A 24,332-nucleotide genomic window follows, 5' to 3' on the forward strand; every position below is an offset into this window, starting at 1 on the left:
CTTGGACTTTCGGAATGGACATGGTCCAGCCCCACAGCCTCACTGAGTGCTTCCTTTGTCCCGGCCTTGCCCTTACCCCAGGCTGAGTGTTGGGCTTTCTCCAGTAGCCTGGGAATTACTGCCCGATAACAGGACCGTTTGTTGAATGAATGAATGAATGAATGAATAAATGAGCAGGGGGAGCCCTTCTTTCCTCTATCAGCTCTTGCTGTTCCGAGGTGTTTGCTTTGATACAGGCCAAGACTGACGACACTACAGACCCTGGGGTAGAGGGTAGACTGGGGAGTGAGCCCCGAGCTGGAGGGTGTACAAGAGAGACCCGGGGCCAGCCCTAGGGCGCTCAGTTGCGGGAAGTGCAATGAGAGACGTTAGACGATCCCACAAACACATCTGCAGTGACGAATCCGTGAGCGGGAAGGAGTGTGGGAGCTCAGAGTCGGCTCCCTAGCGGTCCAGCCCGGGGCCTTCGGCTGCTCTCCTCTCCGGGAAGTCTCTGGAGGCGGGGGTGTTTGGGGTGTCCCGGGCTCCATGCCTGGCCTTGCTGGACCCAGCGCACCAGGGCCCTTTCTTATTCGTCTCTTTCCGCCCTCTCCCCAGCTTCTGACTTGGGGAGCAGGGTCCGGAGGACCCCCAGCCCCGAGGGTCCCCGCTGAGCGCAGCGGGTGCGGCGTGGAGGGCTTGAGATCCAGCGCTTGGAAGGGGGGTCGCGGAGAGTCACGTCTTGCGTGGTCGGCGGAGAAGACACTCCAAGGCCTGGCGGGGAGGAGCTAGAGTTTTGCACCCCCCGGGCGCCCCTCCACTCGCAGAACTAGCCGACCCCGGGAGCACAGAACCCCACCCCCGCCGCACGCCCCGCCCTCGGCACTCCCTGCGCCCCGCCTCCGAGGCTCCCCCTTCCCTCTGCACCGGCCTTATAAAAGGGGGAGTCGCGGGGACAAACTAAGCCCAAAGGGCTGGAGGCTGTGATCCGAGGTTCGTAGTGGCTTCTCACGTGAGTGTGTCTCCGCCAGGGCTGCCGCGTCTCCAGCCCTCGACTCCCGAGCCCCGGCGTCCCCAAGTCCAGGACACTCCCGGAAGGATGCGCCGCGCTCCGACGGCTTCGGCAGCCCTCATGCTGTGTGCGGCCACCGCCGGGCTGCTGAGCGCGCAGGGCCGCCCCGCGCCCCCTCCCGAGCCGCCGCGCTTCGCGTCCTGGGACGAGGTGAACGTGCTGGCGCACGGGCTCCTGCAGCTCGGCCACGGGCTGCGCGAGCACGTGGAGCGCACCCGGGGGCAGCTGGGCGCACTGGAGCGGCGTCTGAGCGCCTGCGGAGCAGCTTGCAAGGACTCCGGGGGGTCCGCCGCGCCCCCGCGCGCGCCCGAGGGTCCGGGCCCCAGAGGCGAAGCTGTCCCCGACACTCTCCGCAGCCTGCAGGTACTGGTGCTCCTACTTCTCCTCCGCGAGTCTTAAACGGTGGAGACCAGTGGGGACTGGGCGGGGGATGCATTCGGGCTTCCCTGGGAGGGAGAGTTGGAAGGAGGGACCGGTGGATGAATGGGGAGGCTTGCCGCCGGAGACCGGGTCCTCACCACTGTTTTCCCGCTCTCCCAGACTCAGCTCAAGACTCAGAACAGCAGGATTGAGCAACTCGTCCACAAGGTAGCCCAGCAGCAGCGGCATCTGGAGAAGCAGCACCTGAAAATACAGAATCTGCAAAGCCAGGTGCTGATGCTTGCCCGGGGTGGGGCAGGAGGTCGAAGCTCGACCTGTGGGTGTGGACTTGGAGGCGGGTTAAGCAGTTTAGAGCCCCGGGAGCCAGCCAGACCTGATATTCTCCTCCTGTCCCGCCTAGGTGGGTCTTCTGGCCCCCACGCACCTGGACCACGGGGTGGCCAAGCCTGCCAGGAAGAAGAGGCTCCCCAAGACGGTGCAGCTCGGGGGCCCTGCTCACAATATCAGCCGCCTGCGCAGTGAGTGTCCCGTCTTTTGCTGTCCCCTGGCAACCCCCCCCCAACCACACACATACACACACACACACACACGCCATTCCTGTCCCCCTCCTGGTCTGGTCCACCTTACTGGGAAGAAGAGAGGCCCCAGCTCTGGGTTCCTGGGGGCTCACTTGTCTCTCAGGTAAAGGACTGATGGGGGTACATCCCACCTCATCCCTGCCCCTGACCAGGCAGGCCACCCCATCCTTCTTCCTGCCAGTGGCTCTCCCCAAAGCCTCACTGGCCACTAGCTGGAGCAGGGATTGGGGAAGAGGGTCCAGGAGGAAACAGAGCTGCAGGGGCGTGGGGAAGGGGGTGTTGCAGTGAAAGGACACCTTCCTGAAGGCTGGGACCTCCTCTGAGGGCACAGTGGTGGACAAGAGGGTGCTAGCCAGGGATCCTGGAGTTCTGGCTGGGTGAAGAGAGATAGCGCCTGGGATGGGGGTTCTGAGCTTGGGCGCCCTATGGTCTCTTGGAGTGCAGATCTAGGAGGGGGGCAAAGGCAGGGAACCTCCATGTCCCTGCCCAGACACACCACTCACTCTTGAATCTCTTACAAATCCAGGGTTCCTGACCCACACATCTGGTCCCTCACCTCTCTCTTGGTCCCAAAGTCTCTGATCACCCCCTTCCTTCTCCCCCATTCCTGCTAAGAATGAGCCTTTGCGACTGTCACAAGTTCTGGGTCCTCTATTGCGTATCCCAGATCGCCCCAAATCTCCTCCCGCAGCATGTCTCTGTGTGTCTGGCACAGGATCCCAGCTCCTGGTTTCTCTGTCTCCACCCTAAATTCAGGGCTCCCGTTGGCCACTGGCTTCCCTGTAGTCCCCCTGTCCCATCACCGCAACCTGGCATGGAGAGCTATGTGCAGCCGACTGAGTGAGAGCTCGGCTTCCCCCCTTCACACCCTGGGGCTCGGGGCTGGCTGTCTGCCCTCTCATCTTGAGAGCTCCTCCTCCCCTACCCACCCACCAGCTCCCTCTGCTGACTCTTCCTCCATCCCAGGCCAGTAAGTGTCCAGTGTACCCTCCCAACCATCCCCCCTGGGAAGGGCTTGGAGCTAGCCAGCAGCCAAAGGTCTGGGCTGGGGGATGTGAGCTGTGGGGTGCATGGGTTTGGGGACTCCCAGACTTGGGGCTCAGCCCTGCCAAGTAGGGGAAGGTTCAGAGCTGGAGAGACAAACAGCTGGTGTTAATGGAAGCCACATTGGTGGTTTGGCCGGGTGCCCTCCAGTTAGGAAGAAAAGAAAGTAGGGGAAAGGGGAGCTGTTCCAGGGGCCGGAAAATGTCTCCAGTCACGCTGGCCCCGCCCCCATCCGCCCCCCCCTCCAGTGTGGACTTCCCCCTCCCTCTGGCGACCTTTCCCCTACTTTCCTGGCTGGGCTGGGGGTGGGACTTCCCCAGCTTTTGGACCTCCTCCCTCTTCCCCTCCTTCTTTTCCTCTTCCGTTCATCAATCCTTCCCCTGTGGAAACCCAGGGGAAACCCTCCTGGAAACCCACCCCTGCAAACCCCATGCAGACCCTCACCTGACAAAGCAGGGCTACTTCTGCTTGGCTCCCCTTCCCCCTTCCCCACTCTGGCCCAGCTTCTCACTCACTCATTCCTCTAGTCTCTATTAAACACCTGCTGTGGGCTAGGATCAGCTTGGGCACTGGTGCCAGACTGGGCAAAGAGCCACTCTGTCCCTGGCCCCATGTTATCCTTATTCAGTGGCGGAGAGACCACCAGATGACCCTAGTGGTGTTGGGAGTGGGAAATCATCAGTGCTCCTTTTGGGAGGCTGGCCTGGTCTGGGAGTCAGGAAAGGCATCCCTTCTAGAAGCTGGGATCTTTAGAATGAGGCAGGAAAGGCCTGAGGGAAGAGGACCCTGGGCAGCATGACTGGCATGTGCAAAGTCCCTGTTGCAGGAGGGCGCGTGGGGCGGGGAAGGCTGTGTGGCGGGAGGTCGGAGGGTGGTGTGGGAGGAGGGAGGATGACTCAGGGACCATCCAGGAGGGAGCCTTTGTGAACCTGGGACTGCCCCCTCATGTTCCTGTCACCCACTGCCAGCCCCTCACATGCCTGTTTCCTGGGAACCCTCCTGCCTCACTCTCCCTGCTCCTCTCTCTGCCTGCCCTTCAGGGCTGCCCAGGGACTGCCAAGAGCTGTTTGACGAGGGAGAGAGGCAGAGTGGACTGTTCCAGATCCAGCCTCAGGAGTCCCCGCCCTTCCTGGTTAACTGCAAGATGACCTCCGGTAGGATTCACGGGCCCCCTGGGGTCATCTCTCTGTCAGATGCGTCTCCCCACCACTACCCCTTGTTGAGCCAGGTTCCGTGGGCCCCGAGAGAGCTCTTTAGATTTCTGCCGCCCCCTCCCTCCCCACTGGGTCCTTGGGACAATCAATGCTCTAGGCTGAGCCCCTTGCCCAATGGCCAGCCCACCTTTGACCATCTTCATCCAGTCCTTCTGGGCTGTATGAAAGCAACATTGCCCTTTCCAGATTTGGAGGCAGTTTGGGGTTTGAGAGTCAGGTGGGGAGTCAGAATCCCCCGCCAGCAGGGTCCTCCTGACGACATCGCACCTTTCTGGGCAGATGGAGGCTGGACTGTAATTCAGAGACGCCAGGATGGCTCTGTGGACTTTAACCAGCCCTGGGAAGCCTACAAGGCTGGCTTTGGAGATCCCCAAGGTGGGTATTTCCAGTGGGGCCAGAGGCACTGGGGGCAGGAGGGGGCGTGGAGACGGGTCTGTCTCTCTGATCGGCCTCTCCCTGGTAGGTGAGTTCTGGCTGGGCTTGGAGAAGGTGCACCGCATCCTGGGGGACCGCGGCAGCCGCCTGGCCGTGCAGCTGCATGACTGGGAGGGCAACGCTGAGTTGCTGCAGTTCCCTGTCCACCTGGGCGGTGAGGACACCGCCTACAGCCTGCAGCTTACAGCTCCTGTGGCCAGTGAATTGGGGGCCACCACTGTGGCGCCCAGTGGCCTCTCCCTGCCCTTCTCCACTTGGGATCAGGACCACGACCTCCGTGGGGACAAGAACTGTGCCAAGAGCCTCTCTGGTGAGCAAGCTCTGCCCCTCCCTGTCCTGCCTTGTACCTCAAGGGCAAGACCTCCCCCGCCCCCTGTCCTGCGTCTCTGTCCTGCCTTCAAGGCCAAATTCCACCGATTCTCTGCCTCCTTTTCTCCTTACTGTGCTGTGTGCCTTTGGGCAGCTGACTTAGCCTCTCCCGCCTTCAGTTTGCCGTCTTTAAAATGGGTGTAGCCAGTGCCCACTCCATAAGCTTATTTCGAGATGACATTTGTGGGATAGTGGCTGGCATGTGACAAAACCACGAAGATAAACCCTATTTTGTTCTAATGAAATCAGAGGCAGAGCCTAGGCCCTGTAAAGTAAAATCTGTGAGGCCACTTTTTGGTGGGTCCAAAAATGATGGAAAACCAGTAATTTCATGTGGGTCAGTCTAATATATAAATTGATGAGCCGGACAATGATCATAGAAAGTCTTTAATAAACATATGCCATTGGGGCTCCTGGGTGGCTCAGTCGGTTAAGTATCTGCCTCCGGCTCAGGTCATGACCCCAGGGTCCTGGGATCGAGCCCCGCACTGGGCTCCCCCTGCTCAGCAGGGCACCCGCTTCTCTCTCTTCCTCTGCCTGCTGCTCCCCCTGCCTGTGCTCACTCTCTCTCTCTCTCTGTCAAATAAATAAAATCCTTTAAAAATACAATAAACATTTGCCATGTGCCAGGTACGGAGAAGGAATGTGCCACAGTCATAGCCATGAAAGCTGTAGTTACTGGGAAGTGGGGGGGGCCCTTTGTCACAACCTGGGGTCCCTCCGGACACAGTGTGACAATCACTAGAAATGTCTTCTCCTCTAAAGTTTGTAAAGTTCGCCCCCTAGCCTCCTCTCCATCCTAGCCCCAGCGGAGGCATGAGGACCCAGCCTGACCAGGTTCTGTTTTCTCGGACCCCAACAGGTGGCTGGTGGTTTGGCACCTGTGGCCATTCCAACCTCAACGGCCAGTACTTCCGTTCCATCCCACACCAGCGGCAGCGGCGTAAGAAGGGCATCTTCTGGAAGACCTGGCGGGGCCGTTACTACCCACTACAGGCCACCACGATGCTGATCCAGCCCACAGAGACTGAAGTAGCCTCCTAGCCTCCTCCCTGGGGCCTGGTCTCAGGCTCATAGAGGATAGTGACTCTGACTCTGGCCCGGCATGTGGCCACTCCCTGTCTCGCCAGGGGCTCAAGATGGGGCCATCTGGAGCCTTGTGGACAGAGAAGCAGCTCACAAGTGGAGATGCCCCGTTTTCCGAGTGGGGGAGCTGCAGGTGATAGATATCCTCTGAGGACAGAGCTGTAGGTCTACAGGGCACAGATTCCTGGAAACATGAGACTGAGGGGTGTTGAGACCTACTCCTTGCCCGCATAAGGAGTTGGGGACCTGAAGGGACCACTTGGGGGCAGCCAGGCCAGCCCTCGAAGGCGGATTCGGTCACATTGACTGGCTGGGGGACCAGGGCTCCCATGGGCGCCCAGGGCCCTCACCGTGCTCTGGAGTATGGGTGCTGTGGGATGACCCAGCGCCCGGGGTGTCCGGGCAGAGCTTGCAGAATCCTTGTAATAAAAGCAACCTCAGAACATTTCATTCTTCTTTGTTCTTCAGTTCGTTTTTTTAAGAAGTGGGCAGTTTCAAAGTCCACGGAAATATGTTCCCAGGATAGAGGGTGAACACTCCCAGATTTTTTGAGGACAGCACTGGTTAGTCCTACCACCTGACAACTGATTTTAATTTCCTTTATTCATGATTTCGCAACATGTGTCTCAATTTTTATTTTCAAAATAACTGAAACCCTCTTTCGATCCTTCCGGAAGCAGATAATGGGGGAAATGAGAGCCCCTTCGTGATCATACTTACACACAGGAATCACAGTGAACTTCTTAGCATCTGGCTATCTGATAGAAATATAATGTGAGTCACATGTTGAATTTTATTTTTTTTCTAATGGCCATGTTAAACAAACAAACAAAAACACACATAACCAAAAACAAAGTTAAATAAAGTCGGGGCGCCTGGGTGGCTCAGTCACTAAAGCATCTGCCTTTGGCTCAGGTCACGATCTCAGGGTCCTGGGATGGAACCCACATCAGGCTCTCTGCCCAGTGGGGAGCTTGCTTCTCCCTCTCCCACTGCCCCTCCCTGTGCTTGTGCTCTCTCTCTGTCAAATAAGTGAATAAAATCTTAAAAAAAAAAATATGGGGCTCCTGGGTGGCTTGGTGGGTTAAGTCTCTGCCTTCGGCTCAGGTCGTGATCCCAGCATCCTGGGATCGAGTCCCACATCGGGCTCCTTGCTCCGAAGGGAGCCTGCTTCTCCCTCTGCCACTCTGTCTGCCTGTGCGCGCTCTCTCTCTCTCTCTCTCTCTCTCTCTCTGACAAATAAATAAATAAATAAATAATCTTTAAAAAAAAAAAAAAAAGCAAAAAGAGGTGTGCCTGGGTGGCTGAGTCCATTAAGCATCAAACTCTTGATTTCAGCTCAAGCTCTGATCTCAGGGTTATGAGATGGAGTCCCGCAGTGGGCCCAGCTGGGCATGGAGCCTGCCTAAGATTCTTTCTCCCTCTACCCCTCCTCCCATCACTCTCCAAAAAAAAAAAAAAGAAAAGAAAAGAAAGAAAGGTAAAAAGAAACATATGAAATGAATTTTATTAGCATGTTTTTATTGGGGTAGCTCAGTTGGTTCAGCACCTGGCTCTTGATCTCAGCTCAGGCCATAATCTCAGGGTCGTGGGATTGAGCCCCGTGTCATCTCCATATTCAGCTTGGGATTCTCTCTCTTCCTCTTCCTTTGGCCTCCCTGTCCCCTCACATGCATTCTCTCTCTCTAAAAAAAGTTAAAAAATAAAATGTATTTTTATCAAACCCAGTATAACCAAAATATTGCCTTTCAACATGGGAGTTATGTACAAGTCATTAATATATTAATTAATACAGGTTATTATATAATATTAATATTGTATTAAAGTATATACACTTTTTTTAATACCAACTCTTTGGAACCTAGTGTTTATTTTATGCTTAAAGTACATCTCAAATGGGACAGTCCATATTTTTTATTAACTTTTTTCTTTAAGATTTTATTTATGTGTCAGAGAGAGAGAGAGAGAAAGCACGTATAAGGGGGAGCAGCAGGCAGAGGGAGAAGCAGCCTCCCCGCTGAGCAGGGAGCCCAGTGTGGGACTCGATCCCAGGACCCAGGGGTTAATGACCTGAGCTGAAGACCTTTAGCCCACCAAGCCACCCAGGAGGCCCGGGACTAACCATATTTCATGGGCTTGACAACCACAGGGGATAATGATCACCGTATTGGACATCACAGTTCTAGTGTGTACATTCATTCAGTGTTTTGGGTAAATTCTTCCCATTTTAACCACATCTGCTGAAATTATCCTGTAAGTTGGACATAAAAAATATATATATAAATTCAACTAATATTTATTGAGATTCTACTACATCCCAAGCTGAGACCCTGGGAAGACTTGGGATACTCTAGTGAACAAAAAGATTCATACCCTCACCATGCTTACCTTCAAAGCCCCTCCATATTACAGATAGGCTGGCCTATAGCTGATGGTCCAAAATGAGGCCACCACTTTGGGTGGGGAAAACCTAGGAATAGTGGCTGAGACCCTGGGAAGATGGGTGGGATTGACTGAGAAAGGGCATGAGGCAGGCATCTCCAGTGATGGTGATGTTCTGAACCCTGATAGAGGTGGGTTACTCCTCCATAAAGCTATATGCCTCTGTCTCTGTGAATGCACAATTAAGGTTGTATTTCATTGTATGTAAGTTTCACCTTAGAAGGAAAAAAAAAAAGAAAAAGAGCCATAAACAAATACTGAATTCTAGTTAATGATATGTGTGCTCAAGTGTAAGCAAACTAATGTCTTCAAGTTTCTTTCATTTTTATTTTTTTCCAGCTATATTGAGATACAACTGACATAAGACATTGTGTAAGTCTAAGGTGTACAATGCATTGATTTGATACACATATGTACTGTAAAATGGCTACCCCCATAGTGTGAGCGGTTACCTCCATCACACCCTAGTTGTTCTTTTCTGTGGTGAGAGCATTTAACCCCTGCTCTCTTAGCAACTTTCAAGTACTAACTATAGTCACCATGCCATACATTAGAGTCCTCCAAAGTTTCAACTTTCTTTGAAATTCATCAGAGTGTTGGGTGGGTGGACAGAGAGATGGATATGTGATAAAATAAAATGTTAATAGTGGAATCTAGATATTTTCTACACGATTCTTTTCATTTCTCAAAATGTTAAAAATTCACAATAAAACATGGGCAAGAAAAATTCTAGCCTGATCCTGTTGCCTTCTGCAGGCTCTCAGCCTGTGTTGGAGCTCTGTATAGAGAGGGAGATGGGGGGCATCGGGGAGGGGGGGCACAGAGTCAGTCAAGCGTCCAACTTTTGGTTTTGGCTCAGGTGGTGATCTTGGGGTTGTGAGATCAGGCCCCACGTTGGGCTCCGCACTCAGTGTGGAGGAGTCTGTTTAAGACTCTCTCTCCCTCTGCCCCTTCCCCTCTCTGCTCTCTCTCTCTCTCTCTCAAATAAATAAACAAACAAATAAATCTTTTTTTTTTTTTAAATGAGGGGCACCTGGGTTGCTCAGTTGGTTGAGTGTCTGTCTTTGGCTCAGGTCATGATCACAGGGTTCCTGGATTGGGCCCTGCACTGGGCTCCCTGCTCAGTGGGGCATCTGCTTCTCCCTCTGCCTCTCCCCCGGCTCGTGTTCTCTGCCCCCACCCCCATCATATAAATAAATTAAATCTTTTTAAAAATTTTAAAAAAGGGGCGCCTGGGTGGCTCAGTGGGTTAAAGCCTCTGCCTTCGGCTCAGATCATGGTCCCAGGGTCCTGGGATCAAGCCCAGCATCAGGCTCTCTGCTCAGCAGGGAGCCTGCTTCCTCCTCCTCTCTCTGCCTGCTTGTGATCTCTGTCAAATAAATAAATAAAATCTTTAGAAAAAAATTTTAAAAAAAAAGGGAGATGAGCGGTAGAAAACTGTTCGAGAGGTATGAGCAAAAGAGAGCAAGCCTCTCTCCTTAATAGATAATACTTGAGAAATGGGGAAAAAGATACAACTTTCTCAGCAAGTGGTTCAACCGTCTTTAATGCACTGCCTAAAAGTGCCACTCATATCATGTGGTCTGGCATAATGTGATGCCTTGTCTCCGGGACACACGTTTGGGAAAAACAACATCTGTCTGAGCCCTGAGCCCCAGCTGCTGTTTTAATAGGAAAACATATCTTTGCAATATGTTTTTTAAATGTTCTTGGGAAAGAAGTGGGGGCCTCCTTTGCTAAAGGAATAGTCTGTGCTTTTCTGGTCCTGTGACTCCTTCCTGGTTGTGCTGGGGACACAGTAGCTTCGCTGGGACCCTGGCTGAGTGTGGGTGATGAACTCATTTGGAGGCCGGACCTTCTCCAGGCTCCTTGTTTGGGGGTGTCCTGTCCCAGGCAGGCTTGCAGAGTCTCCCTTGAGCCCACTGTGCCTGAAGGTGGTGGGATGTGCCTTCTAGGTAGGTTGGGGTGGTAGGGGGTTCCCTCACCTCTGCCCTCTTAATTCTCAACCTCTGCCAAGAGAGCTTATCTCCCCAACCCTCCCCGTTCCCCTGTCATCACCACCTCTTCCATCCCAGGAACAAGAAAAAATAACCACTAGGATTGGGAACCAGACAAGAGCCAGGTTGGGAATCCAGACCCATCCAACTCCAGATTTGGAACTCTTCAACCTCATCGTTCTTCTAGTTGACCAGAGATAGTCTGTTAAAGCCCTGAGGCCTCAGTTCCTTCATCTGGAAAATGGGGGCGGGGAGCCTCTGGTACCCCACCCTCCGATCCCTACCCCTTTCTGTTCTCCTGGTGCTGTGAGGATTTCATGTAGCAGTAAATGAAAAGCTCTGCAAACAGTGTCTGGCTCCTAGCACACCATATAAACATTAGTCAACATTACTAATATTACTATGAGCTATCCTGGAGGGTTGCGGGGAGAGGAGCATAACCCAGACAGGAGAAAAGGCTTCAGGGTGGAGGTTGCTTTTGAGTCAGGTTTCAAAGAAGGATGAAATTCCTACAGAGAAGGTGGGAGGATGGTATTCCAGGAGGAGGGCACAGTGAGAGCAAAATCTAGTGACCTTGGCAGGAAGTAAAGCTCACTGGGGAACCATTTAATAGCCCCACCTGACTGTGGCATCTGGGCAGGGAGCCAGGATGGTGAGCTGGGGGTGGGTGGGGAGGGCATTTGTGTGGGAATGTGCAAGGCTTCAAGCCAACTGCCCGGGAGTGTGCTGACAAGGTCCCTGGGAGTGTCCACTCTGGTCTGGCTTCCAGCCTTGATTTTTCACCTTGTCCAATCTCTTGGCCCCTGATCCCCACTCTCCAGCCACCAGGGCCACCTGGCTTTTCAGACCCATCGGAGTCTCTCTCACTTGCTGTTGTGTCCTTCTGAAATGCTGTTCCCACCACCTCCTCCTCTTCCCCCAAACAGTGCAAATGCCACCTTCCCCAAGATGCCTTCCCTGGGTTCCCAGCTAAGGAGTGTCACCATCATCACATAATCCAAGTTATTCCCCTCACTGCCCTTCTCCCATTCTGAAATTATCTTATGCAGATTGTTTACTGGCTTCTTGTTGGCCTGACCCCATTAGACTGCCAGCTCTGTGAGGGCTGGGACTTCGTCTTAGTCAATGCTGCCTCTCCAGCACCTAGAACACTGCTTGGCACTTAGTAGGAGCTCAGTAAATGTTTATTAAAGGAAGAATTGAAAGATTTTTAAACAGGGGAGTGGGACAATCTGACTTATGTTTTATTTTTTTTTTAATTTTTAAAAAGATTTTATTTATTTGTTTGACAGAGATCACAAGTAGGCAGAGAAGCAGGCAGAGAGAGGGAGAAAAAGGCTCCCCGCCAAGCAGAGAGCCCAATGCAGGGCTCGATCCCAGGACCCTGAGATCATGACCTGAGCCAAAGGTAGAGGCTTAACCCTCTGAGCCATCCAGGGGCCCTGACTTATGTTTTAAAAGACTCCTCTGATTGGGGCTCCTGCTTGGCTCAGCCAGTGGACGGTGTGACTCCTGATCTCGGGGTAGTGAGACTGAGTCTCGTGTTGGGCATAGAGCCTCCCTAAAAAAAAAAAAAAAAAAAAAAAAGAGGATTCCTCTGACTCCTGTGGAAAAAAACAGACTGTGTGGGGTGAGGGCAGAGCAGGGAGATCTGGGCACAGACAACAGCTCAGGTCCAGGGAGTGATGTTGGGGCCAGGATTGAGATAGTGGCAATAGTGGGGGTGAGAAGTGGTCAGAAATTCAGGAGGGAGGAGAAACACAGTAAGACAACTGAGGGAAGGGAGGGCAGGAAGAAACAGGGGACTAAAAGATGAGGAGAAAAGAATCCACGACCTCCGTCTATGAGATGGGCAGGGGGGAGGGGAGGGAATGGAGGCCGGGGTAACGTGGGGTAAATGGAGTCACAGAAGAAGGAGCGGATATGGGAAGGGAGGGCAAATTAGTGTCTGGGATGCCTGCTGGACAACGGAGGGATGAGGTCTAGGAGGCAACTGTGATAATTATAATTATAGTTATAAAAAATCACTACCACAGAGCTCTCTGGTTACATTATTCATCACTGATCAAATATTTACTGAGCACTGGGGACACAGCACCAGCAGTGACAGACAGAGCCCTTGCCTTCATGGGGTTGATGTTCCGTTGGCAGGAGACTACAGAGATCAATGCATCAAGAAATACACACACACACACACACACACACACACACAGATATATATATATATCTATATATATATCTATATATCTATATATCTATATATATATATATATATATATATAAGCACTACGCCCAAATGGGGCCTGAACTCACGACCCCGAGATCAAGGGTCGCATGCTCCACCAGCTGAGCCAGGCAGGCGCCCCCAGAAATACAAAGTCTAATGTCAGGTAGTGGGAAATCCTGGGGGTGCAGGAAGGTGGGAAAACACGGGGCAAGGGTATAGAGAAGGGGAGATCATGCTGGAGAGTCTGATGTCCAGGAAGGATTTTATAAATACTTGTTAAAGGCTTAATGACAGAAAGTGGACGGTTGACTTAGTACGTCGTTAGGTCTCCAGATGATCTAGTTATCTTCCAAAGACTCCACGAAGTGGTTTTCTCCCGTCATGCCGCGGAGGAAACTGAGGTAGCAGGGGTACCTTAATAACTCACGAATATAGTGATGGAAACCCAACCAAGGGCGGAGAGGGAACCTCTAGATGGGGGGGAAAAACACTCTCAAAGGCCCGGAAACGGTCATATACTGGGAGGGCAGGAGGAGGCGGGCGTGGGGTGGGGGGGAGCAAAGCAACGCGGATTGACCTATGACGTCATTGGGCCGTTAACTAGCGTAACATCACCTGGACGTAGCCCCATTTCCCTTCCTGGACAGGTCCTCTTGGTAATCCCGGACCGTCTGAATCAAGCCTGTCATTGGTTACTCGCTCCATCAATCTGTTTCATTCTTACAGTCTTCCGCCCCGCCTTCCAGAGACTACGTCTGATAGGCTGATGCGGCCGTCACTTCAGAAAGGTCCGCATTCCTTCCGCCTTTCTCTAGGAGACCGAAGGCGAGGAGGGTGGATCCCAGGCGGCGCCCACCCCCGAAGCTTTGCTTCCGCCTGTGATTGGCTGCCCTGGGTGCCGGTCGCCACGCTACCCGCCTCTGATTGGTCATCCACCCGCCGCTCTGCGCGGCGCCGGCTCCGCCCCCGTCGGGTGTTTGTGGTGGGGCTGCGGAGTCGCCGATCCCGCCGGAAGCGCCAGGACAATGGGGACCCGGGACGACGAGTACGACTACTTATTCAAAGGTGCGATCTGTGGGACAGAGACGGGCGAGGGGACGGTAGCGAAGAGGCGGGCAGGCGGGTTGAGGCTACGCTCCAGGCCGCTAGGCCCAGGCCGGAGCCCGGGACTTGAGGCCCGGCGGGTTAGGCAGCCGGCGAGGCCGGGGCAGTTTGGGCTCGGTCGGCTTTGGGCTGGAGTGTGCGGCCGTGCGGAGCGGGCGGCCCACAGAGGCCCCGGGGCCCTGGATGCGCCGAGGCGGGGCCGGGGCCGGGGCCGGGAGGGGGTGGGGCCCCAAGAGGTGGGAGAGGCCGTTAGGGGCGGGGCCTCTGGGGGCGGGGTCTCCCCAGTATTTGGCGGGCCAGGCTGGGTGGAAAGCTCCGTTCGTGATGGGGGCGGGGCCGTCAGAGGCGGGGCTAGGGTGCGGTGGGCGTGCCCAAGAAGTGGGCTGGGACGGGGCAGGTGGGGGTGGTGCTCTCACGGAGTGGGAGGAGCCGGCCCTGATTGGCGGCAACGTATCTGGGGGCGGGGCCCGGGAAGGGCGAGGACGTTAGGGGACGTGCGTGGTGGGAGACCCTGGATTGGGGTGCTGACCCAGAATTGCGTGGAAGGGGCATCTGGCGGGGGGGACCGTGTGTGCCGGACCGAGGCTTGGTGGTTAACAGTAACAATATCTTTGAACTCTTAGAACCCTTAATAGAGCTACTGAAGTGCCTGCCTTTCTATGAGCACTTCACGAATTCACTGAAATGCTCACCCCAGCCCTGCGAGGTCGTCGGTAGTATCCAGCCTCTGGGGACCTGGAAACTGAGATTCCCCGAGAGACAGGGCAGGTTTGCAAAGTGTTGGAGCAGGATTTGAACCCAGGGCTGTCCGCTGTGGGCTTTCCCACCCAAGGAGTGTATGTGGGACTAAGCCTGTCAGACCACCTCCCCCAACACATGCGCACTGATGGGCTGGGCTTCGGCCAACCTGCTGGAGGATCATCCCTGCCCCGGGGGACAGAGGGCTCTAGGAGCCTCCAGTACGGCCTTGGCAGGTGAGGCAGCCACTGCTGACCCAGCTCCCTTGCCTGGCCGCTCAAGCTGGGGAGAGCCCTTCCACGTTGTTGGGGTTGTGGAGTGACTTAAGTCAATGGCTTTAGGGGCGCCTGGTTGGCTCAGTCGGTAGAGTATGCAGCTCTTGGTCTCTGGGTTGTAAGTTCCAGCCCCACTTTGGGTGTGGAGATCAATTAAAAATAAAGTCTTTAAAAAAAAAGAAAAAAGTGTCACTGACTTCACAGTGCCTTCTGTGCCAGCCTGGGCTTTGGCCAGGCCCCGGGCCATCTGTTTGGGCTCGCTGGCTGACAGTGGTTGCCCTTGATAGCTACGTCTGGGCCCGCATGAGGTACCTTGTCCTTCTGCCTGCCGTGTGAGGGTCTGCCTCCCACACCAGCTGCTGGCCTCATCCGCCTGGCCGGGGAAGTCTGGCTGTCGCTGGGAGCGTGGTCCGTGTCCGACACTGACCATTGTGTCCATGGTATCATCCCACATTGTGAGGCTGGAAGCCTGGGGACCTTGGGGACGTGGAGAGAGGTGCTCCCTACCTGGGATATCCACATGGTAAAAGGCTTCTGGGCTGGGGGAGTGCCTGCACAGAGGCCCAGAGCTGTCACATGGCGCCGTGGGCCTGGGGAGCTGCGTGCGGGCTCCTCTAAGTCACTGGTGGGTGAAGCTGTGTGGTCAGCAGTTATCCCCGTTGCCGTCTGCGCCCTGAGGTCTCACGTTAAAGGCGGGGAAGCTCTTCCGTGAGTCCCCCAAATAGACTGGCCACAGGTAGACAGGCCTCCCATCCTTCTGTGGCTGGGGCCCTGAGGCCGCTGCTCCCCAGCTCCCCGTTGGACACGCACCTGGATTTGGACTGCCAGGGAAGGGGACCTTAACCCCAGTCTTCACCTCCAGGTTTCCGGGGCCATTGCCCACTTGTTATTTTCTGCTGCTTGCGGTTATAAATAACCCAGCCTAAGTATTTGCACTAGTCATCTTTTGCCCTTTGGCTTATTTCCTTGAAGTACGTTCCCAGAAGTCCAGTTACTGGGTCAGGGGCAATGGAGCGGCTGTGTGCTTCCTGGGATTCATCCCCGAGTCCGCTTACTGGAAGCCCAGATCTGGCTTCGGTGGCCACTGGCACAGGGCGGGGGTGCAGGTGTGGGCCACTGCTGCCCTGCTGCCCTCCCCCACTAGCCTCCTTTTCTGAGTCAGCAGGTGCCCTGCTCACACAGGGTTAGAAGTGAAAGTCAAATCCACAAGGTCTGTATTTCCCAAACTCCCGGCATCTGAGACCTCACAGTCACTCGTATGTCTTGTCGAAGGTCTCCCTATTACCTCTGAGTGTTTCTCTTGAAATCCACTCCGTTTTTCACTCAAATGGGAGAAGGAAACTGCATGGGTCTGGCGTGTAAAGAAGGAAGGAAAGAAGCCAGCAGGTAGGCAAGCCACCACTGTCACACCACTTGCCGTGGGTAGACAGCATTAGAAGCCCAAGTATACTGACCCCCGGACCCTCCTGAGACCCCGTGGCCTGCAGAGGATCAGGTATGGGCATTAGAGAGGTGTCCCAAGTAGAGACCACACCAGAAGGGTTGACAGGGGCCAACTTCCTTACCTTGAGGCTCCACAGCCCCGTCGCCTGGTCCGAGAGGCCCTTCAGGAGGGGAGGGCCGGCGATCGTCCTGCCCCCGACCCTGTGCTCAGCCTCCCCCAGGCTTTAGTAACTTCTGGCCCTTCCCTTGGCACAGAGGGGCCACACTTCTCACTTGGGACATTGACTGCCCCCTGCTTCACCCTCTGGCCACCGCCGTGGTAATTTTGGCAGCCACATCACATGTTGGCTCCGCTGACCTCCCAAGACCAAGGCTAGCAGATCCCCCAGGGTGTTTTCCTCACTGCGCATCGCCCCCTCCCAAGTAAGGTTGTTTTTTTGTACCTAATTTTAGATTTTCATGTTCAGCCTGCTAAACATTTTATCCTGTCAGCCATGGGCCATTTTCCCAGCCTGCAGATCAGCCCCTCGGGGCAACCCTGACCTCTTTTGGCTTGGACCCGACTATGGGATCCACAGTGGGAGCAGCTATGTCCCCAAGGGCCACCAGGGACTTCTGAGAGGCCCCTGGCCACTCACCTGGCCTCTGAGGATGTGGGTTGAAGTGGGAAGCTGCTGTGGTAGCCCAGGACCACGTCCCCTGGGCTTTGTCCACCCCTGTGCCATCGATGAGTCCTTTTAGGAGGGGCGAGGGAAGAGTAGCAGCCAGGAAACAGGCCAGCCCTGTGCTCACCCTCCTCTGCTGAGTGCTCCTGAGGCAGCCTCCATGCTCTCCAGCCTGGGCAGGGCCCCCACCAGAACCACTCGTAAGGACCAAAGCATGCCATCTTCCCCCATTGGCCCACGGTGGCCTTGCCTGTGCCCTGGCTTTGGGTCCCAATCTGTCCTCTGCTCTCATTCCCCAGAATATAACTGTGGTGGGATTGCCCCCAAGGGCCAGTCTCTGGGGCCTGGGATGGTCAGGGCTGGCTTCCTGGGGGAGAAGCAGGGGCCTGCTCTGCCTGGATAGGGGTGCCAGCCCCCTCCCATGCAAATGGCCACACTCCACCTGAGTGTCAGCATGCAGGCCCCAGGGGTGCCACACCGTCATGGGGCAGGTGGGAGGGACCCAGGGCTTCAAGGGGTGCTGGCTCTTTGTTTTTGCCAACTGGGCTCGCCTGCTCCGCCAGCCAAGTGGCATGTGGGGGGGGGGGCTACTTCCCAGCCAGTGATGCCACCGACTTCTGTGGAAATTCTAGGGGCTGTGTCCTCAAGGGCCCTTTATTTGCCCAGGACAGCAGATCGCTTGTGCCCTGGACAATGCTGTTCTCATTCCTACCCTGCACATGGGGCCAGCTTGGCTGCTGCCCCCCTGGGCACCTCTCTCCACGGGCCAGTCCAAGCAGCCGGGCCTTCCTGCCGCTCAGCTGGGCAGGGGCCGGGGGCTCTCATCCTGCTCTGGCGTCCACTTTCTCACTGGGTGATCCTGGCCAGGAACTTGGTCACTCTGGGTTGAGTGTCCCCCGGCTGTATAAGGGGAAGGATAATAGGAACATTTGCCCCTGGGCTGGGCCTGAGAGCGCAGTCACAAAGCCTTTAGCGCTGGGCCTGGCCCTGAAGTGCGGAGGAGATTGGTGGCTAGGCCAGAGCGGAGTTGATGGGGCCAAGGCTGGGAAGGGAGGGAGAGGATAGGGATGGCACTGCAGGCCAGGGCCCTCGTGCTAGTTTCCTGTTCCATTTCCAAGGGCATAAGAATTGTGAGCCAGCCTCTCCAGCCTTGGCCAGGTCTCCGAGGCCACCTGGGAAGGAGGTGAGAGGTTGTGGGTGTAGGTGGTGGCCCCACAGTATGGTCTAGAGCCACAGGCCCATGTCCGTCTCCACCTCTTTCCTCCTTTCTCTGAGGTCAGCTCCCAGTCTTCTGTTGGGCATGAGAGAACACCGGCCTCGTTATCAACCAGGTCATGGAGGCCAGGCCACTAGGGGTTAGAGGGGAGAGGAGAGGCCTGACTTGAGGGGTTTTGAAGGATGAGCGGGAGTTTGCCAGCTACTCCGAGGGTCAGGATGCCCCGTATAGTGGGAGAGGAGGAGGCTGGACCCAGAGCCCTGAGCTCAGCCCTAGACGCAGGAGATGTGGGTTCAAATGCTGACAGACCACTTTGCAGCCCGGTGGTCCTGGGCAAGTCCCTGTCTGGTGAGCAGGGTTGGGAGGTAGAGTGGGCCTACAAATAGGCACGGCATTGTCCTGCTTCCTGACTTGTAGGGTTACGAGAGACTCGTGGGAGTTGGTGCATGTCAGGGGCTTTCACCGGACAGACTCATTAAGCATTCTGCTGGTTCTTAGTATTCTTGGCTCTAAAGCAGCCCGCCCAGAGAGGCTGCCTTGCCTGCCCCCCGCCTCCCCTATGGCCTGAGGTTGGTAACCTGGGCATCTTCCAGGTGTAGAAGGAGGTGGGGCTGGGAGACTACACAAGCCACTTTGGGTTTGTTCGTTCAGCAGACAGCGATCGGGTGCTTCCTGGGTGCTGGGCACTGCACCAGGTCCTGGGGGCACAGCAGGGACTCGGACTGCCTGAGATGCCCACCCCTGTGGCCGAATAGGTGGCCAGAGCGTGAGAGGGTTGCGGGAGGGGGAAGCTGTGGAGGAAAGGCAGGTGGGGAGGGGTGAGGGCTTTTAAGAGGATGACAGTGAGGGCCTGCCTCCTCGACCCACCGGGTGCCATCTGAGGGACCCCACCAAGGAGGTGGGGGCAGATACCAGGCACGTACCTGGGGGAAGAATGGTATAGGCGAGCGCAGTGTGCCTCTGTGTATCTCAGAGTCCCAGCAAGGAGGGCCCTGTGGCTGCAGCAGAGTGGGCGAGGGGGAGAGCGGGAGGAGGGGAGGGCGGGGAGGGCGAGGGGCAGGCCGTGCAAGGCCCGTTGGACCTCCGGGAAGATTTGGACTTTACCTCTGGGAGGTGGGAAGCCCCGGAGGGCTGTGGGCACCTGCGCCCTCTGGCGGCCTCCAGGAAAACAGCTTGGTGGTTGGCTGTGAGAGTCAATGCAAGGACACCGGCCGGGTGCGGGTGGGGTGGGCTGGGGTGGGCGCAGGAGGATGGTCTGAAGCCGCGGGAATTTGGCCACGCACATATACAACTTTCCATCGAGGAAAGACTTAACTGGGGTGTGGGTGACCGAGCCTACAGCCCCCGTGGCTTTCCACTGGACAAGCCTTTGGGTGTCAGGGCCCAAGGTCCACACGTGGAGGGGGTCCATGTGGTTTCCACCTGGGGTGTCTGGTCAGACGGCCCGGTGTTGTTTCTTATACACGGCACACATACCCACGCGTGCATGTGCGGCTCATACTGTGCATATACAGATGTGAGACTCCAGCGTGCCCTGGGTCTAAGGACAGCCTCTTGGGCTCACACCCCTCCTGGACCATCTCATGTGACCCTACCAAAGAGCCTGGGGCGCCTTGGCCCCTAGAGGCGTTGCTTCTCTGGCTGGGGTAGGAAACTTGATGAAGAGAGGGATACAGGGATAGACGGGAGGGGTCTGCTCCGCCTGCCCAGGAGGACTCGGCGTGGGGGTGAGGCCTCTCATTTCCTGTGGCTTAGAACTCCAGAGACAGACCCTTGTAGGTAAGAACCTAGCAATAACCACCCCCCCACCCCGCCTGCCTTAGCATGCTAGATGCTAGTGGAGTTCTGATTCTGCCTTTTCTCCTCAAGTCCCCCTCTTGCAGAAAAGGCAGCCCAGAGAGGTTAAGTGACTCGCCCAAGGTTGCCCAGCCCTGGAGGTTTCTTGGCCACCAGGCTGCAGGGGAGGTTCAGGGGTTAATGGATCCCCACTCTGTACCCGCCGGGATGTCTGGGTCTGTACGCCCTTGGGGCAGCCCTGCTCTGAAGGACCTGAGACAGCAGGGGTGTTGCGCTGTCCACGGTGGCTGTTTCTGGAAGCCCAAAGCCTCTGTTTGCTTCTGCACCACAGGAAATGTGGTGCCTTGGGCTCCAGGATGGCTCCAACTGCTCTGATGTTGGCTTTCCTAGTTTGTGCAGCGCCGAGGGGGTCACTGACGGTCCTGCAGGTGGACGTGGGTGGTGTATGGGCCTTGGCTCAGGGTAGCTGGCCTGCAGAGTCTTACCTCTCTCCTTCCTGCCCCCAAAGTGGTGCTCATTGGGGACTCAGGCGTGGGGAAGAGCAACCTGCTATCACGCTTCACCCGCAACGAGTTCAACCTGGAGAGCAAGAGCACCATCGGCGTGGAGTTTGCCACCCGCAGCATCCAGGTGGACGGCAAGACCATCAAGGCGCAGATCTGGGACACCGCTGGCCAGGAGCGCTACCGGGCCATCACTTCCGCGTGAGTGACAGGGCTGGGGCGGTGCAGGAAGCCATGGGTGTGGGGCCGGTAGGCCCTGAAGGATGGGTAGGAGTTTGGCAGAAGAAGGGGAGAGTACACCTCTGAGAGTGGGGGGCCCCAAGGGGAGGGACAAGACCTCCAGGAGCTATGGGACTGTTGGGAAGACTAGTGTCCAGTCCTGGCCACACTGTGACCCACGGTAGGCATGTCCTATGGTCCCTCTGAGCCCTGGAGTCCCTTGAGGCACTATGGTTTCACCGGACGCTGGCTGCGCCATGAGGGTTGTTACCCTGGACTGGCTTGCGGCCCTCTGCCCGCCCCCAGCCCTGCCTACTTGCCTGTCCTGCCAGTCTTCCCCCAGCTTCCCTCTGCGCTTCAGCCCAGACCCCGTCCCGCCCTCATCCTGTCCTCCCACAGAGGCCTGGCATCAAGGTGGTCCCCAGCTACCACGACTCACTGGGGCTGCCTCTTCCTAGACCCTCCCAGCGTCCCGCCATTTCCTGTTGTTCACGTGTGCCCTCGGGACGCCACTGAGGTCTGGTCACCTTCTCAAGTCCCTAATCCCATGGAATGGCTGGGTGTCCATCAGTCTCCTTAGTGATCCAACCGGCCAAGTCACGGTGGGCCACTGTGCCTCGGGCGGGCTCTGTGCCTCCCTGTCCTGGGCGTGGGGGCCAAGGGGCTGCTGCACACAGAGCCTGGGAGGCCCCTGGCTCACGTGCCGTCCCCTGCAGGTACTACCGCGGCGCAGTGGGCGCGCTGCTCGTGTACGACATCGCCAAGCACCTGACCTACGAGAACGTGGAGCGCTGGCTGAAGGAGCTGCGGGACCACGCTGACAGCAACATCGTCATCATGCTCGTGGGCAACAAGAGTGACCTTCGCCACCTGCGGGCCGTGCCCACTGATGAGGCTCGTGCCTTTGCAGGTGAGGCGTGGAGGGGCCGGAACAGGTGTGGCTGGGGGGCAGCACGGGTGTCACTCGGGGACGCCCGCCCGGGCCCTCCCCCGGGGGCCACATTCCTAAAAGTAGGACTGTGACTGAGGCATCAGAGAAGCAACTGGAAGGCAGGCAGTTCACCCCTGCCCCAGTCCGCTGCCATCTTCACTGTGTCCCTGGCCTCAGCCAGCGTCCCCTATCTGAGGGGTGGGCATCTCAATCCTACCTCTTTGGCCCCCACCATTCAGTTCTTGGGCCAGGCAGCAGGCAGGCAAGCCCCACCGCCAACCTGGGCAATATTCTTTTTGTTCCAGAAAAGAACAACTTGTCTTTCATTGAGACCTCAGCATTGGATTCCACCAACGTCGAGGAAGCTTTCAAGAACATCCTCACAGGTGGTCACAGAGTTAGGCTGGGGTCACAGTAACCCCAGCATGCCCCCTGTGTGTGGGCCTGGGGAGGACACCCCTGCCCCATTGCCCGCTCCAGAGCACAGCCCCTGCCTGAAGCTTTAGTCTTGAAAGCCACAAGCCGGTCTGGATAGACCGGACAGACATGGCGCGCTTCATGGGATCAGGGCAGATCCTGAGGACATAGAGACACCCTCCATCTGGCTGCTGTGGGGCCCTCTGCTGTGGCCCCACCGGCGAACAGCCTGCTGGGTCAGCCACGGAGGCACAGGGCCCCTGGGCGTTTATTCTGAGGAGGAGGAGCCTCTGATCTTACGGAGAAGAGGCCAGGCTTGGGGGAGGGGCGGGGCCATAACCAGACACGGGGCCGCCCTTGCTGGGCACCCAGCCAGCATCGGGTGTCCAGGTGGGAGCCTTCAGGGGCCCAGCCCCTGCCACCATTTCCCCCCACCTCGATGTGATGGGGGTGCCCCACAGGGTAAAGGGGGGGTTCCTTTGAGAGGGGGTCTTGGGCTCCGCCGGGGTTGGTGCTCCCTGGAGGCCATGAGGTCCAGATGGGTCACCCCGCATTCCCCCACCTGCAGAGATCTACCGCATCGTGTCTCAGAAGCAGATCGCGGATCGCGCAGCCCACGACGAGTCCCCCGGCAACAACGTGGTGGACATCAGCGTGCCGCCCACCACTGACGGACAGAAACCCAGCAAGCTGCAGTGTTGCCAGAACCTGTGAGCGCTCTGCGCCCCGCCCGAGCGCGCCTGCGCGTCCTCGTCCTCCGTCCTCCGCCCGCCCCGCCCCGCGCTGCGCTCCCCGGCCCCGCCCTCTCCGTCCCTCCGTGACCGTGACCGGCTCCTGCCCTCACATCGAGCTCCGCATGGCTGGCGGGGGCCCAGGAAGAACAGGAGTTGAGTGGCACCTGCTGTCCCGCTCGAGGAAAGCCAGACTCCCGGGTCGCCGCGCCTGCTTTTCTGGGGTCCCGGTGTGCATCTCGGCGGGCCAGGGAGGGTGGCAGCCTAGACGGGCCGGTCAGAGGCGAGGAGGAGGGGCGCGCCAAGCGGGCTTCTCCAGTTTTCCACGGCAGACTCCAGGGAGCGATTGCCTCCCTCCCTCTGTGGCCAGTTGGCCCCACCGGTCCCCCGATCCCCACCCAGAACCCCCTTCCGAGCTGATGCTCAAAGAGCAAGGCGCCAGGGGGCCGGGGCAGGCGGACACTCTTGGCTCCCGGCCCCCTTGTTCCCCCACGCACGGCCAGCACCGGCACACGCCTTCGACCTCTCCCGTGCGTGCGCGACTCCAGCTCCTGCCTGTAGATTTATGCCGGGGGAAGACCCCTCTCCCCCCTCACTCTCTTTTTGCACGCAGCGTGCTCTCCAGCCCCTCCCTGTGCCCCTCTCTGTCTTGTCTCCCGTCTGGTCAGGAACCCGTTTGCAAGTGAAGCAATATCTCCGTGTTTTGTATATACAACCGCTCTTGTAGCCTTTGGTTTTTTTGTTATTGTAGAGAAACACAGATTCTTTATACACTTTGTAAGATTGACGCCAAACCCCAGCTCTCGATCTCTTATTCTCCCTGTGGCCCCCCGCACTGTTGCCCCGATGCCTCATTTCTCCCGCCCGTTACTAAAATGTATAATCCGACTTCCTGTACAGAAACCTGCCGCTGCGCCTTTGTCTTCATTCTCTCCGCCAGGCGCCATGCCTGGGCCCCCGGCTCCCCGAGGCACACGTCCTGCTGTGGGCTGCATCCGCCTGGCTCAGCCCCGCAGGGAGCTAGACGACCAGGTCCAAGCACCACCCGGGACAGTGCGGAGGCCCACGAGCTGGGCACAGGGCCCTTGGCCTGCGGGGGAGGGGTGGGTACCCTATCCTAGCTGACCCCGTGGCTGGGGGATGTATTCAACTTCTTCCCGGAGATGACGGTGCCCCTTGGCAGGGGCTGAGCTGTACCCACTGCTCCCTGTTCCCAGCCCTGGGATTGGACCGTCCCTGCTTCCGTCTGCTGCCCGTGGCCGCTCCCTCCTCTGGGGTCCTGCCAAGGACAGGCAAAAGGGGCTCATCCAGGGGACGTTGGTCATGCCATTGCCACCCCAGCTCATCTGATCTCAGGCTGACCTTTAAGGAGGGCCCAAAGGGAGGATGCTGGTGATGGAGGGGAGGCAGGTGGCCTGGAGTTTCTCTGCCTCTGCCCAGGATCCAGCTTCTCCCCTGGTCCATGTGGG

The 24,332-nt window shown here is 57.0% G+C and overlaps 2 protein-coding genes across 3 annotated transcripts; both read left to right on the forward strand.

The window, feature by feature from the left end:
* The first annotated feature begins 977 nt into the window (after positions 1-977).
* Positions 978-6,596, forward strand: LOC111161807 (angiopoietin like 4). Of its 2 annotated transcripts, XM_022525780.1 has the most exons (7): positions 978-1,414; positions 1,592-1,702; positions 1,833-1,950; positions 4,095-4,208; positions 4,548-4,643; positions 4,732-5,013; positions 5,935-6,596. In XM_022525780.1, exons 1-7 carry the CDS (start codon positions 1,079-1,081, stop codon positions 6,114-6,116), a joined length of 1,239 nt encoding a protein of 412 aa, XP_022381488.1. In that variant the 5' UTR covers positions 978-1,078; the 3' UTR covers positions 6,117-6,596. The 2 variants fall into 2 exon arrangements, with proteins under 2 accessions (XP_022381488.1, XP_022381489.1); XM_022525781.1 differs by lacking the exon at positions 4,095-4,208.
* A 7,047-nt stretch (positions 6,597-13,643) lies between these two features.
* LOC111161848 (RAB11B, member RAS oncogene family) lies at positions 13,644-23,766 on the forward strand. The gene is made up of 5 exons (XM_022525857.1): positions 13,644-13,889; positions 20,571-20,766; positions 21,501-21,694; positions 22,021-22,101; positions 22,701-23,766. The coding sequence occupies exons 1-5, from the start codon at positions 13,850-13,852 to the stop codon at positions 22,844-22,846; spliced, it is 657 nt and encodes a 218-aa protein (XP_022381565.1). The 5' UTR covers positions 13,644-13,849; the 3' UTR covers positions 22,847-23,766.
* The last annotated feature ends 566 nt before the right edge of the window (positions 23,767-24,332 follow it).

Source organism: Enhydra lutris, unplaced genomic scaffold (genome assembly GCF_002288905.1).
Source record: "Enhydra lutris kenyoni isolate GAN:26980312 unplaced genomic scaffold, ASM228890v2 scaffoldscaffold86, whole genome shotgun sequence".
Taxonomy (NCBI): Eukaryota; Metazoa; Chordata; class Mammalia; order Carnivora; family Mustelidae; genus Enhydra; species Enhydra lutris.

Bases quoted from the DNA above. Each gene is read 5' to 3' on its own strand.
- LOC111161807 (XM_022525780.1), top strand. From the start codon at position 1,079: ATGCGCCGCGCTCCGACGGCTTCGGCAGCCCTCATGCTGTGTGCGGCC. The intron at 4,209-4,547 runs GTAGGATTCACG...CTTTCTGGGCAG, and splicing joins TAACTGCAAGATGACCTCCG to ATGGAGGCTGGACTGTAATT. The intron at 4,644-4,731 runs GTGGGTATTTCC...TCTCCCTGGTAG, and splicing joins TGGCTTTGGAGATCCCCAAG to GTGAGTTCTGGCTGGGCTTG.
- LOC111161848 (XM_022525857.1), top strand. From the start codon at position 13,850: ATGGGGACCCGGGACGACGAGTACGACTACTTATTCAAAG. The intron at 20,767-21,500 runs GTGAGTGACAGG...CGTCCCCTGCAG, and splicing joins TACCGGGCCATCACTTCCGC to GTACTACCGCGGCGCAGTGG. The intron at 22,102-22,700 runs GTGGTCACAGAG...CCCCACCTGCAG, and splicing joins TTTCAAGAACATCCTCACAG to AGATCTACCGCATCGTGTCT.